The 20460-nt window shown below is 37.1% G+C and overlaps 1 protein-coding gene across 1 annotated transcript; it reads right to left on the minus strand.

Annotated features, from left to right (window-relative positions):
- Positions 1 to 361: 361 nt before the first annotated feature.
- Positions 362 to 19951, minus strand: haspin (histone H3 associated protein kinase). Its single transcript, XM_063008927.1, has 17 exons — positions 19841 to 19951; positions 18966 to 19142; positions 18760 to 18888; positions 18502 to 18681; positions 10042 to 10611; positions 5457 to 6033; positions 5182 to 5356; positions 4980 to 5098; positions 4715 to 4891; positions 3415 to 3500; positions 3135 to 3197; positions 2957 to 3048; positions 2804 to 2883; positions 2622 to 2710; positions 2396 to 2538; positions 1052 to 1154; positions 362 to 702 (listed from the first exon to the last, which is right to left on the minus strand). Exons 2-17 carry the CDS (start codon positions 19130 to 19132, stop codon positions 498 to 500), a joined length of 2955 nt encoding a protein of 984 aa, XP_062864997.1. The 5' UTR covers positions 19133 to 19142; positions 19841 to 19951; the 3' UTR covers positions 362 to 497.
- Between the last annotated feature and the right edge of the window lie 509 nt (positions 19952 to 20460).

The raw sequence follows: 20460 nt of genomic DNA on the forward strand, positions 1-20460 counted from the left end.
GCACCATTGTCAGTGTCACTGCAGTGCTGAGAATCATCCACCACCTAAACGCTACCTGCTCTGCAAAGCATGCAGAGAAACAGACGGACTACAGTCAGTAATTGTAGAACTACAAAGTGCTCCTATATGGTGAGTGGAGCTGATAACATGGACAGTGAGGTGGTTTTAATGTTATGGCAGTTGTAGCCTAGTGGTTAAGGCACTCGCCTAGTAATCGAAAGGTCGCTGGTTCAAGTCCCACTAATGCCAGGTCGCCACCGTTGGGCCCTCGAGCAAGGCCCTTAACCCTCAATTGCTTAGATTGTATAGGTGTCGATGAGGCAAAAAAAAAAATCCCATCAGACCACATGACCCCGCTCAGTGTGAGAAGAAACGTTCTTTATTCGCTACTCAAATCTTCGTACAAAAATCGCTCAGAGTTCGTACAGTGATCAACCGTCCCCAGGCTTCTGTATAAAACGCACCGTGTGTGTGTGTGTGTGTGTGTGTGTGTGTGTTCACTTGAACAGAGTGCAGTGTGTGAGCGCGTCCGTGGCCGAGCCGTACTGGAGTAGGTCCAGCTGAAAGGACTTCAGGCTGCTCTTCATGGCTCTCTGCTGACCCGTCTGCGGCTTGCTCTTGTACTTCATGGACAGCAGCTTGTCCGCCAGATAGTGCAGCCATAACACGTTAGAGTGGGGGTTATAATCAGCCCAGCAGTTACTGAGGGAGAGACAGACAGACAGACAGACAGACAGACGACTTTTATTATAAACAAGTGGGTCTCTCTCTCTGTCAGAATGCGATTACGACCTCTGCCGGCTGATTGGAGGCGCCCGCACAAGAGATGAGGAAGAGTTCCCTTAGGGTGTGTCTCTCCGCACGCGACGCTAGGTGGCGCCACACTCGTCCATGTGCGGGTGGCAAAAGTGCATCCGGCTGCCGCCCATGTTTCGGAGGGGATGTGGGTTGGCTTCGATCTCCTCGCTCAGGGCGGGGTTCGGCGACTCTGGTTCCGGCTGAAACGCGTGAACACAGAAATAATAAGGGCCGTCCCAATACTTTTACTTACCCGTTCTCCTTCTTCATCAGCCGGTAGATCTCGAACTGATAATCGCCCTGACCCATGAACAGCTCCTGGTCGTTCGATATATCGCACGACACCGTGAGTCCGTCTGAACACAGAGTACAATCACCGTCACCATATACAGGCATAACGTTACGACCACCTTCCTAATATCAAACCCGTCGTTATGCCCCTCAAACCGTCCCATCAGGGAACAGCGTCTCCGCGAAAGGGTCGACGAGCCTTGGCCGCCCATGACCCCGTCGCCGGTTTACCACCGCAGACCGAGAACACCCCCACAAGAGCTGCAGCTTCGGAGATGCTCTGACCCGGTCGTGACCCTAGTCGTCATAATTTGGCCCTCAAACTTCCATAATATACCCCCCCCCCCCCCCCCCCCAACACATGTGCAGCACCAAATACTTATTCTTACCTTTATTATTTTATTTCAGCATTTTCCTGTTTTTTTTTATTATTTTCTGCATTTTCTCATTTTTTTCTTTTTTCTTTTTGCATTTCCTTTTTTTATTATTTTATTTCTGCATTTTCCTCTTTTTTTTATTTTTTTCTGCATTTTCCTCTTTCATTATTTTATTTCTGCATTTCCTTTTTTTTCCTATTTTATTTTTTGCATTTTATTTTTAATTATTTTATTTTTGCATTTTATTTTTTAATTATTTTATTTCTGCATTTAATTTTTTTTACTATTTTATTTCTGTATTTTCTCTTTTTCATTATTTTATTTCTGCATTTTCTTTTTTTTTTTACCATTTTCTTTTTTATTATTTTATTTCTGCATTTACTTTTTTATTATTTTATTTTTGCATTTCTTTTTTTAATAATTTTATTTCTGCATTTCCATTTTTTATTATTTTATTTCTGCATTTTTTAAAATTATTTTATTTTTGCATTTTCTTTTTTTTATTATTTTCTTTTTGCATTTTCTTTTTTTTTACTATTTTATTTTTGCATTTACTTTTTTTTACTATTTTATTTTTGCATTTACTTTTTTTTACTATTTTATTTTTGCATTTACTTTTTTTGTACCATTTTATTTTTGCATTTCCTTTTTTTATTATTATTATTTTATTTCTGCATTTCCTCCCTTTTACTCCAAGTTTAGTCATAGCCAGCTCCTCTTTTTCTGCTGGAGTTATGAGCTCATCATGGCTTGTGGTAGAGCTGTGGTTCTAACGTGTGAGTCTGACGCTCCGGTGTGCTGGTGTCGATCATTAGAGATAATCGGTGTAACTCCCTCCACCTGCAGGTGGTCATAATGTTACGCCCGCTCGGTGTATTTGGGGGGGGGATTGGAGCCTTGGCTTGACGGACGTATCCGATGAAGCTCACCGATCTCCAGGCGCGACAGCGAGTAGTCTATGATGTTGACGTGGACGCCGCGGGTCTCCACCCAGCGCTCGGCGCCGCTCAGGACGAACCGGTTCCGCTTCTCCTTGGTGGTTCTCACCAGGACGTTTCCCCAGTGCAGATCTCTGAGGAAGACGAGCACAACCCGGTCAAGGTCCCGGCGTCTCCGGTGACTAAACGAGAGTGGGTCGGAGTCGTGTCTCATTACCTGTGTTCGAAGCACAGAGCCTGTTCGGCCACGGCCAGCGCTGCAGTGACCTGGTGTAGGATGCTTTTAGCCTGAGCTAAAGACGACAGCTACACACACACACACACACACACACACACACACTTCAGTTAGGTACATGTACCGGGCCAAATCGGAACCTTGACGGGGGAAGAGTAGCGTACCTTTCCACTCATGTTCTCCAGATCGCTGCCCCCGAACTCGAACTCCAGGATGACGAAGAGCTGCTCCTCGCTGAAGAAATCTGTCCAATCACATCAGAGACACACATTCAGTAATTGAGGTAATTGATATGATGAATAAAGGCGTTTTTTTACCGGGTCTGTCGTTCTCAGATTCCTTCTCCTGGTGGAACCGGTCCCAGGCGCTGAGCAGGGCGTCAGGGTAGCGCCCGCGCACACAGTGAAGGCTGAAGTAATCACAACGTCAACACCGTTACAGCACTTTAAATATTCAATCGTAGACGTTAAACGACATCAAGATAGATCAACGTACTCGTTAAGGCCGATGAACCCGTCGGTCTGGTTGTCCTCCTTGCAGTCCAGCATGCTCAGTTCCCTAACGGAGCAGATGTGCAGGTCAGAAACGGTCAAGCAAAGCGGTGAGGATCCAAGTGGACGTCCCTCCCACAGACACAGCCCCAGAACTCATTTCTGTCTGGCTTCTTAACCCAACCTTCACCCCAAGTCCAGCAGAGGATCGCGCCTGGACATTTTTCCGCTCTAATGATCGCATTTAAATTGGATTGAGAGAATAAAGAATGAAACACACTTACTTGGAGATGATGATTTCATGTAGAATTTCGCCGAAGCTTTTCTGCGCCTCTCCGTTGACCATGTGCCGACCTTCTACCGGAATGATCTGGAAGGGTTAAAGAGACGTGACCGATTACTATACAGCTACCGTGAAGATTAACTTTATTTATAAAAATTTATTATAAACAATTATTATAAATATTTATTATTATTTATGTATTTTGTACTTATTTAATTGAATTTTTTTAAATTATTTTTTAAATACAACTTACTGTAATTTATTATAAGTTGAGTACATTTATTAAATGTATTATAAATATTTATAATTACTATTATTTATATATTTTGTATTTATTTTATTATAAATATTTATTATATATTACAAATTAATATATATTACATATTATAATATTTATTTACTAAAATGTATTACAAATATTTATTATTATTATTTATGTATTTTGTATTTATTTTATTAAATTTTATTTATTTATTTTTAAAAATACAACTTACTGTAATTTATTATAAGTTAGGTTTATTTATTAAAATGTATTATAAATATTTTAAATTATTATTATTTATGTATTTTGTACTTATTTTATTATAAATATTTACTATACATTTATTATTTATTACAAATTATTATTATATTATATATTATATCATTATATTTATTTACTAAAATGTATTATAAATAGTTATTATTATTATTTATGTATTTTGTATTTATTGTATTAAATTTTTTTTATTTTTTTTTTAAATACAACTTATTGTAGTTTATTATAAGTTAGGTTTATTTATTAAAATGTATTATAAATATTTAAAATTATTATTATTTATGTATTTTGTATTTATTTTATCATAAATATTTATTATAAATTTATCACTTATCACATATTAATATTATATTATTATATTTATTTACTAAAATGTAGAATAATTACTTATTATTATTATTTATGTATTTTGTATATTTTTATGTAATTTTATTTATTTACTTTTTAGATAACTTATTGTAATTTATATATTAAAATGTATAATAAATATTTATTATTATTTATGTGTTTTGTATTTATTTTATTACATTGTATTTATTTATTTTTTAAATATAACTTATACCACACACAGGTGACTATACTGGGACGGGATGGGGGGGGGGGGTATAGAGCCCAGAGTGCTATCGTCCAGACGGGTGTCCCAAGCCTGGTTAAAATAAACGACCCGAGGTAACCCCTGTGTCTGGATGCGGTACTTAATAGTGTACACTAGTCAGGGACAATATTTAGTAACGAAGGGTGCGACTGTGACACGTCTGCGTACTTTGAGAGCCACGGTTCGACCGGAGGCGTCCAGCGTGGAGAAGACCTCCCCGAACGTCCCCTCTCCGATCTTCCTCAGGCGTTCCGGCGGGATGCAGTCCTGGAACGAGAGCGGGCCGTCCTGCTGGCACTCGTGGTACACCTTCTCGCCGTCGCTCAGGTCTCCGTCGTGGAACGTCTAACACCATGAACAACGACTGGTATTAAAAACACGACACAGATGAACATCTACGGATATTAACGTGCGACGGCGAACGTGCTCCGACCGTGGACGGGCGACGAGAGGCTGCGACCGGGACGGAGGCGTCGAAGAGCTCCAGACTGGCGTCCATCGCCCCCGGAGACGCCAGATCGGACAGGGCCAGCCGGCGCGGGGTCGGGATCGCTAAAAAAAAACAAAAGAACGGGACGCACGGTTAGAATCACGATCCGACTCGCGACGCGGGCGCGCTCGGCGTGTACGCCTACCTGTCTTCTTCTTGTGGACGGAGAGCGCGGCTTTGAGCCGCCCCCAGCTGTGCGTGGTCAGCGCGTCCGGGCTGAAGTTGGCCAGGATGGAGGACAGGTTGAGCTGTTCCGCCCGGAGAGGGGTCACGGGGAGGCCGAGCACCCTGCTGTCCTGCAGCCAGCCGCATACGGAAGCCTGTCGGGAAAATGAATCGCTAACTGAATTGCCGTAGGACTGCGAATTAACCAGTACATCAAATCAGGGAGGAAGGGACTCGGATATGACTAATACTCACCCCGGCGTCCGTGTCGACCCCGGCCGGCAGGAGGTAGTTCAGAGAGGTGCTCTCGTCGGCTCTCCCGTCCCGCTGGCCCGCCCCCCGCCTGGACCACCGGCTGGCGCTCGGGCCGCTCACGCACGCCCTCCGGCTGGTCCCGGGACCCGTGCGCTCTTTGGGCGCGGCCTGCAGGGCGGGGGGTTTGACCGGTACCTCGTCCGGCTCCCTGGCCGACTCGTCCTCGCGGAGGACGCTCGGGCTCAGAGGTCGGAGGCGGACGGCCAGGCAGGAGGACAGGCACTCGATTTTAAGGCGGTCGATCAGCGCCCGAGGAGGAGCCGGGAGAGGCGAGGGAAAGGACGACGAGCTCAGATAGAGAGGTTTGAAGCGGGAGTCGGACGCAGCGTCGGTGGACGCCTCTAATGCCGTTTGGTAGGTTCGTCCGCTTGGGCTGGAAGGGGTGGACCTCTCGACCAGCTCCGAGTTGGACCAGGACGGGTTCTGCGGTTCCCGATGCTTATCCGCAGCTCGTTCGGAGGTCGTGTTTATGATGTCCGGTTCTTCCTGCGAGACGACACCACTGACCGAAGGACACCTACAAAAAATAAACACAAAAATAATCATAGCAGCATATTATTATTTAAGTATTATTTTTTTTTTTTTCTATTTCTTTATACATTTTCTCCCGATTTTAGCGGATCCCTGATGAATGGGATTATCCCCCCATTACGCAGTTGCACAGGCGCCTCCTCTATCCGCTAACCAGGGTCCTCGAACTTGGTCCGGTCATTTCCCCCACCCATCCAGCAGACACGGCGGCCAATTTGTGTCCGCTAGATGGAGGCCAGCCTAGTGGAATATTCCCGCTGCGCCACCTGGGCACAGATTAATTAATTAATTTATTTATTTTAAATACAACTTATTGTGATTTATTACAAGTTAAATTTATTTAATAAAATTTATTACTTTTTTAAAATTTATTATAAATATTTTTTGTTACTATTTATATATATATATATATTTTTTTATTTTAAATATAACGTATTGTAATTTATTATGTTACATTTATTTATTGGAATTAAAATGTATTACTGTTTAAAAATTTATTATAAATATTTTTTATTATTATTTATGTATTTTTTATTTATTTATTTATTTTAAATAAAACTTATTGTCATTTATTATAAGTAACATTTATTTATTACAATTAAAACTTATTAATTTTTGTAAATTTATTATACATATTTTCTATTATTTATGTATTTATTTATTTAATATAACTTATTGTGATTTATTATTAGTTACATTTATTTATTACAATTAAAATTTATTACTTTTTTAAAGTCTATTATAAATATCTTTTATTATTATTTATGTATTTCTTAATTTTTTTATTTTAAATATAACTTATTGTAATTTATTATAAATATTTTTTATTATTATTTATGTATTTTTTATTTATTTATTTATTTTAAATAAAACTTATTGTAATTTATTATAAGTAACATTTATTTATTACAATTAAAACTTATTAATTTTTGTAAATTTATTATAAATATTTTCTATTATTTATGTATTTATTACTTATTGTGATTTATTATTAGTTACATTTATTTATTACAATTAAAATTTATTACTTTTTTAAAGTCTATTATAAATATTTTTTATTATTATTTATGTATTTTTTTATTTTTTTATTTTTAATATAACATTGTAATTTATTATAAGTTAAATGTATTCATTAAAATTTATCACTTCTTTTAAATTTCTTCTAAATATTTCTATTGTTATTTATGTATTTTTTTATTTATTTCATTAATTTATTTTTTTAATTTATATTGTCATGAAGACTGTATGTATGTTTGATTAAAAATTAAATAAATAAAGAGCGTCAGGAGATAAAGTTGAGCTATTTTCGGGATGGTATGGGATTCGTACCTCTCTTTCGGCGTCTCTTTCTTAATTTTTTTATTTTAAATATAACATTGTAATTTATTATAAATATTTTTTATTATTATTTATGTATTTTTTATTTATTTTTTTATTTTAAATATAACTTATTGTAATTTATTATAAATATTTTTTATTATTATTTATGTATTTTTTATTTATTTATTTATTTTAAATAAAACTTATTGTAATTTATTATAAGTAACATTTATTTATTACAATTAAAACTTATTAATTTTTGTAAATTTATTATAAATATTTTCTATTATTTATGTATTTATTTATTTAATATAACTTATTGTGATTTATTATTAGTTACATTTATTTATTACAATTAAAATTTATTACTTTTTTAAAGTCTATTATAAATATCTTTTATTATTATTTATGTATTTCTTAATTTTTTTATTTTAAATATAACTTATTGTAATTTATTATAAATATTTTTTATTATTATTTATGTATTTTTTATTTATTTATTTATTTTAAATAAAACTTATTGTAATTTATTATAAGTAACATGTATTTATTACAATTAAAACTTATTAATTTTTGTAAATTTATTATAAATATTTTCTATTATTTATGTATTTATTACTTATTGTGATTTATTATTAGTTACATTTATTTATTACAATTAAAATTTATTACTTTTTTAAAGTCTATTATAAATATTTTTTATTATTATTTATGTATTTTTTTATTTTTTTATTTTTAATATAACATTGTAATTTATTATAAGTTAAATGTATTCATTAAAATTTATCACTTTTTTTAAATTTCTTCTAAATATTTCTATTGTTATTTATGTATTTTTTTATTTATTTCATTAATTTATTTTTTAAATTTATATTGTCATGAAGACTGTATGTATGTTTGATTAAAAATTAAATAAATAAAGAGCGTCAGGAGATAAAGTTGAGCTATTTTCGGGATGGTATGGGATTCGTACCTCTCTTTCGGCGTCTCTTTCTTAATTTTTTTATTTTAAATATAACATTGTAATTTATTATAAATATTTTTTATTATTATTTATGTATTTTTTATTTATTTTTTTATTTTAAATATAACTTATTGTAATTTATTATAAATATTTTTTATTATTATTTATGTATTTTTTATTTATTTATTTATTTTAAATAAAACTTATTGTAATTTATTATAAGTAACATTTATTTATTAAAATTAAATTTTATTAATTTTTGTAAATTTATTATAAATATTTTCTATTATTATTTATGTATTTATTTATTTAATATAACTTATTGTGATTTATTATTAGTTACATTTATTTATTACAATTAAAATTTATTACTTTTTTAAAGTCTATTATAAATATCTTTTATTATTATTTATGTATTTCTTAATTTTTTTATTTTAAATATAACTTATTGTAATTTATTATAAATATTTTTTATTATTATTTATGTATTTTTTATTTATTTATTTATTTTAAATAAAACTTATTGTAATTTATTATAAGTAACATGTATTTATTACAATTAAAACTTATTAATTTTTGTAAATTTATTATAAATATTTTCTATTATTTATGTATTTATTACTTATTGTGATTTATTATTAGTTACATTTATTTATTACAATTAAAATTTATTACTTTTTTAAAGTCTATTATAAATATTTTTTATTATTATTTATGTATTTTTTTATTTTTTTATTTTTAATATAACATTGTAATTTATTATAAGTTAAATGTATTCATTAAAATTTATCACTTTTTTTAAATTTCTTCTAAATATTTCTATTGTTATTTATGTATTTTTTTATTTATTTCATTAATTTATTTTTTAAATTTATATTGTCATGAAGACTGTATGTATGTTTTATTAAAAATTAAATAAATAAAGAGCGTCAGGAGATAAAGTTGAGCTATTTTCGGGATGGTATGGGATTCGTACCTCTCTTTCGGCGTCTCTTTCTTAATTTTTTTATTTTAAATATAACATTGTAATTTATTATAAATATTTTTTATTATTATTTATGTATTTTTTATTTATTTTTTTATTTTAAATATAACTTATTGTAATTTATTATAAATATTTTTTATTATTATTTATGTATTTTTTATTTATTTATTTATTTTAAATAAAACTTATTGTAATTTATTATAAGTAACATTTATTTATTACAATTAAAACTTATTAATTTTTGTAAATTTATTATAAATATTTTCTATTATTTATGTATTTATTTATTTAATATAACTTATTGTGATTTATTATTAGTTACATTTATTTATTACAATTAAAATTTATTACTTTTTTAAAGTCTATTATAAATATTTTTTATTATTATTTATGTATTTTTTAATTTTTTTATTTTAAATATAACTTATTGTAATTTATTATAAATATTTTTTATTATTATTTAAGTATTTTTTTTATTTTTTTATTTTTAATATAACATTGTAATTTATTATAAGTTAAATGTATTCATTAAAATTTATCACTTTTTTTAAATTTCTTCTAAATATTTGTATTGTTATTTATGTATTTTTTTATTTTTTAAATTAATTAATTTTTTTAATTTATATTGTCATGAAGACTGTATGTATGTTTGATTAAAAATTAAATAAATAAAGAGCGTTAGGAGATAAAGTTGAGCTATTTTCGGGATGGTATGGGATTCGTACCTCTCTTTCGGCGTCTCCGTCTGAGAGTCGAGGTGCATCCGAGCGTCCTCGTCGTCCTTCTGCGCGTTTCCACCCGGCTCTGATCGTTCCGTCTCGTGGTTTCGTATGGAAGCTTCCCGCGCCAGGCTCGACCTCCACGTACTCGGTGCCCTGACCGACGCCCTGACCGACGCCCTGGCGTCGCCTCCGTTCCTCGATTCGTCGCAGCTGAAGGACGAGATCTCGATGACGGAGGGCTCGTGGCGGCTCGGGCTCCGCCTCTCGCCCACGGACGGGGTGCTGCACAGCAGGGGGTGCTTGCAGGACTCCGCCCACTCCTCGCCGCCGTTCAGCACGCCGCCCGAACTGCCGTCGAGGGAGCTGAGTGAGGAGACGGAGGGCGGGGCCTCGACGTTCTGCTTCCGGGTCTCGCGTCTCGTGAGGCGGTCGGACCGCGAGGGGGCGACCCAGGCGGGACTCGGGACTCCGAACAGAGGGTTATGGGTTCGCTTCTCAGGCTGGGTGTTCTGTGCTCTCTTGCGCTGAGTAACGAATCTGCCGAGCGAGGGCGCCGCGGTGGACGATCTCGGCCTGTTCGGAGAGACGAAACCATGACGGTCAGATCGCGGAGATACATTCAGTTAATTAGAGGAGCAACTCTGGTGTTAAGCTGTTGTACAATGTCGTTAGCAGATAAGAAACAACCGTTACTACAGAATGGAGGTTCCAAAGTCCAACACCCAAACTCTGAAACCATGACTACAGCAGTATAAACAACATTAAGCTGTCGTTAGCAGATAAGGAACAACAGTTACTACAGAATGGACGTTCCAAAGTCCAACACCCAAACTCTGAAACCATGACTACAGCAGTATAAACAACATTAAGCTGTCGTTAGCAGATAAGGAACAGCGGTTACTACAGAATGGACGTTCCAAAGTCCAACACTCAAACTCTGAAACCATGACTACAGCAGTATAAAAAACATTAAGCTGTCGTTAGCAGATAAGGAACAGCGGTTACTACAGAATGGACGTTCCAAAGTCCAACACCCAAACTCTGAAACCATGACTACAGCAGTATAAACAACATTAAGCTGTCGTTAGCAGATAAGGAACAGCGGTTACTACAGAATGGACGTTCCAAAGTCCAACACTCAAACTCTGAAACCATGACTACAGCAGTATAAACAACATTAAGCTGTCGTTAGCAGATAAGGAACAGCGGTTACTACAGAATGGACGTTCCAAAGTCCAACACTCAAACTTTGAAACCATGACTACAGCAGTATAAACAACATTAAGCTGTCGTTAGCAGATAAGGAACAGCGGTTACTACAGAATGGACGTTCCAAAGTCCAACACTCAAACTTTGAAACCATGACTACAGCAGTATAAACAACATTAAGCTGTCGTTAGCAGATAAGGAACAGCGGTTACTACAGAATGGAGGTTCCAAAGTCCTACACCCAAACTCTGAAACCATGACTACAGCAGTATAAACAACATTAAGCTGTCGTTAGCAGATAAGGAACAGCGGTTACTACAGAATGGAGGTTCCAAAGTCCAACACTCAAACTCTGAAACCATGACTACAGCAGTATAAAAAACATTAAGCTGTCGTTAGCAGATAAGGAACAGCGGTTACTACAGAATGGACGTTCCAAAGTCCAACACTCAAACTCTGAAACCATAACTACAGCAGTATAAACAACATTAAGCTGTCGTTAGCAGATAAGGAACAACCGTTACTACAGAATGGACGTTCCAAAGTCCTACACCCAAACTTTGAAACCATGACTACAGCAGTATAAACAACATTAAGCTGTCGTTAGCAGATAAGGAACAACCGTTACTACAGAATGGAGGTTCCAAAGTCCAACACTCAAACTCTGAAACCATGACTACAGCAGTATAAACAACATTAAGCTGTCGTTAGCGGATAAGGAACAACCGTTACTACAGAATGGATGTTCCAAAGTCCAACACCCAAACTCTGAAACCATGACTACAGCAGTATAAACAACATTAAGCTGTCGTTAGCAGATAAGAAACAACCGTTACTACAGAATGGACGTTCCAAAGTCCTACACCCAAACTTTGAAACCATGACTACAGCAGTATAAACAACATTAAGCTGTCGTTAGCAGATAAGGAACAACCGTTACTACAGAATGGAGGTTCCAAAGTCCAACACTCAAACTCTGAAACCATGACTACAGCAGTATAAACAACATTAAGCTGTCGTTAGCAGATAAGGAACAGCGGTTACTACAGAATGGACGTTCCAAAGTCCTACACCCAAACTCTGAAACCATGACTACAGCAGTATAAACAACATTAAGCTGTCGTTAGCAGATAAGGAACAACCGTTACTACAGAATGGAGGTTCCAAAGTCCAACACTCAAACTCTGAAACCATGACTACAGCAGTATAAACAACATTAAGCTGTCGTTAGCAGATAAGGAACAACCGTTACTACAGAATGGACGTTCCAAAGTCCAACACTCAAACTCTGAAACCATGACTACAGCAGTATAAACAACATTAAGCTGTCGTTAGCAGATAAGAAACAACCGTTACTACAGAATGGACGTTCCAAAGTCCTACACCCAAACTTTGAAACCATGACTACAGCAGTATAAACAACATTAAGCTGTCGTTAGCAGATAAGGAACAACCGTTACTACAGAATGGAGGTTCCAAAGTCCAACACCCAAACTCTGAAACCATGACTACAGCAGTATAAACAACATTAAGCTGTCGTTAGCAGATAAGGAACAACAGTTACTACAGAATGGACGTTCCAAAGTCCAACACCCAAACTCTGAAACCATGACTACAGCAGTATAAACAACATTAAGCTGTCGTTAGCAGATAAGGAACAGCGGTTACTACAGAATGGACGTTCCAAAGTCCAACACTCAAACTCTGAAACCATGACTACAGCAGTATAAAAAACATTAAGCTGTCGTTAGCAGATAAGGAACAACCGTTACTACAGAATGGACGTTCCAAAGTCCAACACTCAAACTCTGAAACCATGACTACAGCAGTATAAACAACATTAAGCTGTCGTTAGCAGATAAGGAACAGCGGTTACTACAGAATGGACGTTCCAAAGTCCAACACCCAAACTCTGAAACCATGACTACAGCAGTATAAACAACATTAAGCTGTCGTTAGCAGATAAGGAACAGCGGTTACTACAGAATGGACGTTCCAAAGTCCAACACTCAAACTCTGAAACCATGACTACAGCAGTATAAACAACATTAAGCTGTCGTTAGCAGATAAGGAACAGCGGTTACTACAGAATGGACGTTCCAAAGTCCAACACTCAAACTCTGAAACCATGACTACAGCAGTATAAACAACATTAAGCTGTCGTTAGCAGATAAGGAACAGCGGTTACTACAGAATGGACGTTCCAAAGTCCAACACTCAAACTTTGAAACCATGACTACAGCAGTATAAACAACATTAAGCTGTCGTTAGCAGATAAGGAACAGCGGTTACTACAGAATGGACGTTCCAAAGTCCAACACTCAAACTCTGAAACCATAACTACAGCAGTATAAACAACATTAAGCTGTCGTTAGCAGATAAGGAACAACCGTTACTACAGAATGGACGTTCCAAAGTCCAACACTCAAACTCTGAAACCATGACTACAGCAGTATAAACAACATTAAGCTGTCGTTAGCAGATAAGGAACAACCGTTACTACAGAATGGACGTTCCAAAGTCCTACACCCAAACTTTGAAACCATGACTACAGCAGTATAAACAACATTAAGCTGTCGTTAGCAGATAAGGAACAACCGTTACTACAGAATGGAGGTTCCAAAGTCCAACACTCAAACTCTGAAACCATGACTACAGCAGTATAAACAACATTAAGCTGTCGTTAGCGGATAAGGAACAACCGTTACTACAGAATGGATGTTCCAAAGTCCAACACCCAAACTCTGAAACCATGACTACAGCAGTATAAACAACATTAAGCTGTCGTTAGCAGATAAGAAACAACCGTTACTACAGAATGGACGTTCCAAAGTCCTACACCCAAACTTTGAAACCATGACTACAGCAGTATAAACAACATTAAGCTGTCGTTAGCAGATAAGGAACAACCGTTACTACAGAATGGAGGTTCCAAAGTCCAACACTCAAACTCTGAAACCATGACTACAGCAGTATAAACAACATTAAGCTGTCGTTAGCAGATAAGGAACAACCGTTACTACAGAATGGATGTTCCAAAGTCCAACACCCAAACTCTGAAACCATGACTACAGCAGTATAAACAACATTAAGCTGTCGTTAGCAGATAAGAAACAACCGTTACTACAGAATGGACGTTCCAAAGTCCTACACCCAAACTTTGAAACCATGACTACAGCAGTATAAACAACATTAAGCTGTCGTTAGCAGATAAGGAACAACCGTTACTACAGAATGGAGGTTCCAAAGTCCAACACTCAAACTCTGAAACCATGACTACAGCAGTATAAACAACATTAAGCTGTCGTTAGCGGATAAGGAACAACCGTTACTACAGAATGGAGGTTCCAAAGTCCTACACCCAAACTCTGAAACCATGACTACAGCAGTATAAACAACATTAAGCTGTCGTTAGCAGATAAGGAACAACAGTTACTACAGAATGGACGTTCCAAAGTCCAACACCCAAACTCTGAAACCATGACTACAGCAGTATAAACAACATTAAGCTGTCGTTAGCAGATAAGGAACAGCGGTTACTACAGAATGGACGTTCCAAAGTCCAACACTCAAACTTTGAAACCATGACTACAGCAGTATAAACAACATTAAGCTGTCGTTAGCAGATAAGGAACAGCGGTTACTACAGAATGGACGTTCCAAAGTCCAACACTCAAACTCTGAAACCATGACTACAGCAGTATAAACAACATTAAGCTGTCGTTAGCAGATAAGGAACAGCGGTTACTACAGAATGGACGTTCCAAAGTCCAACACTCAAACTCTGAAACCATGACTACAGCAGTATAAACAACATTAAGCTGTCGTTAGCAGATAAGGAACAGCGGTTACTACAGAATGGACGTTCCAAAGTCCAACACTCAAACTTTGAAACCATGACTACAGCAGTATAAACAACATTAAGCTGTCGTTAGCAGATAAGGAACAGCGGTTACTACAGAATGGACGTTCCAAAGTCCAACACTCAAACTCTGAAACCATGACTACAGCAGTATAAACAACATTAAGCTGTCGTTAGCAGATAAGGAACAACCGTTACTACAGAATGGAGGTTCCAAAGTCCAACACTCAAACTCTGAAACCATGACTACAGCAGTATAAACAACATTAAGCTGTCGTTAGCAGATAAGGAACAGCGGTTACTACAGAATGGACGTTCCAAAGTCCAACACTCAAACTTTGAAACCATGACTACAGCAGTATAAACAACATTAAGCTGTCGTTAGCAGATAAGGAACAACCGTTACTACAGAATGGACGTTCCAAAGTCCAACACTCAAACTCTGAAACCATGACTACAGCAGTATAAACAACATTAAGCTGTCGTTAGCAGATAAGGAACAACCGTTACTACAGAATGGACGTTCCAAAGTCCTACACCCAAACTCTGAAACCATGACTACAGCAGTATAAACAACATTAAGCTGTCGTTAGCAGATAAGAAACAACCGTTACTACAGAATGGACGTTCCAAAGTCCTACACCCAAACTTTGAAACCATGACTACAGCAGTATAAACAACATTAAGCTGTCGTTAGCAGATAAGGAACAACCGTTACTACAGAATGGAGGTTCCAAAGTCCAACACTCAAACTCTGAAACCATGACTACAGCAGTATAAACAACATTAAGCTGTCGTTAGCGGATAAGGAACAACCGTTACTACAGAATGGAGGTTCCAAAGTCCTACACCCAAACTCTGAAACCATGACTACAGCAGTATAAACAACATTAAGCTGTCGTTAGCAGATAAGGAACAACAGTTACTACAGAATGGACGTTCCAAAGTCCAACACCCAAACTCTGAAACCATGACTACAGCAGTATAAACAACATTAAGCTGTCGTTAGCAGATAAGGAACAGCGGTTACTACAGAATGGACGTTCCAAAGTCCAACACTCAAACTTTGAAACCATGACTACAGCAGTATAAACAACATTAAGCTGTCGTTAGCAGATAAGGAACAGCGGTTACTACAGAATGGACGTTCCAAAGTCCAACACTCAAACTCTGAAACCATGACTACAGCAGTATAAACAACATTAAGCTGTCGTTAGCAGATAAGGAACAGCGGTTACTACAGAATGGACGTTCCAAAGTCCAACACTCAAACTCTGAAACCATGACTACAGCAGTATAAACAACATTAAGCTGTCGTTAGCAGATAAGGAACAACCGTTACTACAGAATGGAGGTTCCAAAGTCCAACACTCAAACTCTGAAACCATGACTACAGCAGTATAAACAACATTAAGCTGTCGTTAGCAGATAAGGAACAACAGTTACTACAGAATGGACGTTCCAAAGTCCAACACCCAAACTCTGAAACCATGACTACAGCAGTATAAACAACATTAAGCTGTCGTTAGCAGATAAGGAACAGCGGTTACTACAGAATGGACGTTCCAAAGTCCAACACTCAAACTTTGAAACCATGACTACAGCAGTATAAACAACATTAAGCTGTCGTTAGCAGATAAGGAACAGCGGTTACTACAGAATGGACGTTCCAAAGTCCAACACTCAAACTCTGAAACCATGACTACAGCAGTATAAACAACATTAAGCTGTCGTTAGCAGATAAGGAACAACCGTTACTACAGAATGGAGGTTCCAAAGTCCAACACTCAAACTCTGAAACCATGACTACAGCAGTATAAACAACATTAAGCTGTCGTTAGCAGATAAGGAACAGCGGTTACTACAGAATGGACGTTCCAAAGTCCAACACTCAAACTTTGAAACCATGACTACAGCAGTATAAACAACATTAAGCTGTCGTTAGCAGATAAGGAACAACCGTTACTACAGAATGGACGTTCCAAAGTCCAACACTCAAACTCTGAAACCATGACTACAGCAGTATAAACAACATTAAGCTGTCGTTAGCAGATAAGGAACAACCGTTACTACAGAATGGACGTTCCAAAGTCCTACACCCAAACTCTGAAACCATGACTACAGCAGTATAAACAACATTAAGCTGTCGTTAGCAGATAAGGAACAACCGTTACTACAGAATGGACGTTCCAAAGTCCAACACTCAAACTCTGAAACCATGACTACAGCAGTATAAACAACATTAAGCTGTCGTTAGCAGATAAGGAACAACCGTTACTACAGAATGGAGGTTCCAAAGTCCAACACTCAAACTCTGAAACCATGACTACAGCAGTATAAACAACATTAAGCTGTCGTTAGCAGATAAGGAACAGCGGTTACTACAGAATGGACGTTCCAAAGTCCAACACTCAAACTCTGAAACCATGACTACAGCAGTATAAACAACATTAAGCTGTCGTTAGCAGATAAGGAACAACCGTTACTACAGAATGGACGTTCCAAAGTCCAACACTCAAACTCTGAAACCATGACTACAGCAGTATAAACAACATTAAGCTGTCGTTAGCAGATAAGGAACAACCGTTACTACAGAATGGACGTTCCAAAGTCCTACACCCAAACTCTGAAACCATGACTACAGCAGTATAAACAACATTAAGCTGTCGTTAGCAGATAAGAAACAACCGTTACTACAGAATGGACGTTCCAAAGTCCTACACCCAAACTTTGAAACCATGACTACAGCAGTATAAACAACATTAAGCTGTCGTTAGCAGATAAGGAACAACCGTTACTACAGAATGGAGGTTCCAAAGTCCAACACTCAAACTCTGAAACCATGACTACAGCAGTATAAACAACATTAAGCTGTCGTTAGCGGATAAGGAACAACCGTTACTACAGAATGGACGTTCCAAAGTCCAACACCCAAACTCTGAAACCATGACTACGGCAGTATAAACAACATTAAGCTGTCGTTAGCAGATAAGAAACAACCGTTACTACAGAATGGAGGTTCCAAAGTCCTACACCCAAACTCTGAAACCATGACTACAGCAGTATAAACAACATTAAGCTGTCGTTAGCAGATAAGGAACAACAGTTACTACAGAATGGACGTTCCAAAGTCCAACACCCAAACTCTGAAACCATGACTACGGCAGTATAAACAACATTAAGCTGTCGTTAGCAGATAAGAAACAACCGTTACTACAGAATGGACGTTCCAAAGTCCAACACCCAATGTAATGTGACTAGAGCCGTATAAAAAGAGGCGCACAGTTCTGTTCCTTGTTCTTCGTCAGTTCATGCACCGCTGTCCGATCCAGTCAACTGAAATCTTTGTTTTCTTTGATCATCTGACCCTTACACCGTACTGATGAACTTACTCTGTACGCTTTTGCGTCCCAGACGAGTTATTTCCATTGCTGCTGCTGCTCAGAACGAGCTTTCTGGCCTTCGTCGCGCGCCGGCCGGCCCGTTCCTCGCCGCCGGTGCTCAAACCGCTCACGTCCAACGCCTTCTTGGCGGCCGCGGCCTTCCTGACCGGTCTGGCGCACGTCTTCCTCCTGCGCGTGAAAAACGAATCCAGTTGCTACAGGACGGCACGCTGTGACGTCACGATTGGGTAAATTAGAGATCGTTACCTGGCGGAGGGAGCCGGAACGAAAGAATTCTCCTCGTCGCTGTCCAGCTCCTTCAAGGCATTCAGCGCCCGCTGCTTAGCCAGACGCAGGGTCCTGGATTCAGCCGAAGCCTTCTTCACTTTGCTTCGCCTTCAACAAGAAAGAAACGGTCACAATCACAAACATGACGGACGGCTCAGACAGAGAAGCGAATTCCACACACGCACCGTTCCGTCGGACGGTCGAACTCCGCGATGGACGGGTCGGACGAGGGCGTGGTGGAGAAGGAAAAGGCTTTCTTTCTCACGTCCGGAGAGAACCACTGTTCCACTTTGCGCTTCTGTTTGCCATAGGTTCTTAAAAACACCGGCCCGTTCTGACCGAAGGCGCTCATCTTCAGTTCTCTGAAAGACAACGTGACGTGGACACAAAGGTTTCTGTTTAAAACTCTTGACCAGACGGTCCTTGAAGGTTCAATGCCCTTCAGTCTGGCCTGTCTAGACGGGTTCGTCTTCGTACACTAGGCTTATATTAGAGGCGTATATACGTCATGTCATGGTATTCTGAACGTCAGTGGTTCAGGGTTGCCACTGTTGGACTCCTGAGCACAGTCTGGGTTCTATTTTGTCCCTATGTATAAAAGTATGAGCCATACGTCATAAATGTAACCACATCAACTAGGAATTATGACGTCAGAATTCAACTCATCTAACAGAATGAGGTTGCTTAATGGTAAATTTAACAAAGGGACTTTAATTATAAGTGGCGTCTGTCCGAGTATCTACTTTAATTTTAAGGATTTAATTAAAATAATATTAAACAAATATTTTTTAATTTAAATTAACAGTGTTCCGTACGGCACAAGTGCTCCATACATACATTACAGTGTTCACAGCTCCATAAAAGACACTTCTAGCACACATTCGCATATTACTAATACAAAACTCACTATTTTTTAAATATAAGTCGCTTATTTCATACATTAATTATTCAATAATTTAATAACAGGCGCTCGCGCACGAGCGCTGACGCTAGACAGCTCGCGACGTTTCAGTTCAACCGCTAAACAACGACAAATTCATTCATTAGGAAATAAAATCACCTTCAAACGTTCCTCAGAAGCGCTTTTGTTTTAATAGATTATAACGTTTTATTAAGAAAATACTTTTTCAATCATATTAGCATCTTAGCATCTTAGCATCTTAGCATAGCTGCGCAGAAAACACCGAACGCTATTGTGAGCGGCCGAGCCGCTTTCCGTTCAAACCGAAGGAGGATTCTGATTGGCTGCGTGTTCGAGCGTCAGCCATTCACAGCGCCTCAGAGGGAAACGTGACCGCAGCTCCATGGCAACAAGTTCAGACCTGCGCTTATAACCGCCTAGCGTTATGGAGAGGGAATCTTATTTATCTATGTATTTATTATGTATTTATTTATTATATATTTACTATGTATTTATTAATGTATCTATTTATTATGTATTTATTAATGTATTTATTTATTAATGTATCTATTTATTATGTATTTATTAATGTATTTATTTATTATGTATCTATTTATTATGTATTTATTAATGTATTTATTTATTAATGTATCTATTTATTATGTATTTATTATGTATTTATTTATTATGTATTTATTTATTATGTATTTATTTATTATGTATTTATTATTGTATCTATTTATTATGTATTTATTTATTATGTATTTATTAATGTATTT

This window comes from Trichomycterus rosablanca, chromosome 14 (genome assembly GCF_030014385.1).
Source record: "Trichomycterus rosablanca isolate fTriRos1 chromosome 14, fTriRos1.hap1, whole genome shotgun sequence".
Taxonomy (NCBI): domain Eukaryota; kingdom Metazoa; phylum Chordata; class Actinopteri; order Siluriformes; family Trichomycteridae; genus Trichomycterus; species Trichomycterus rosablanca.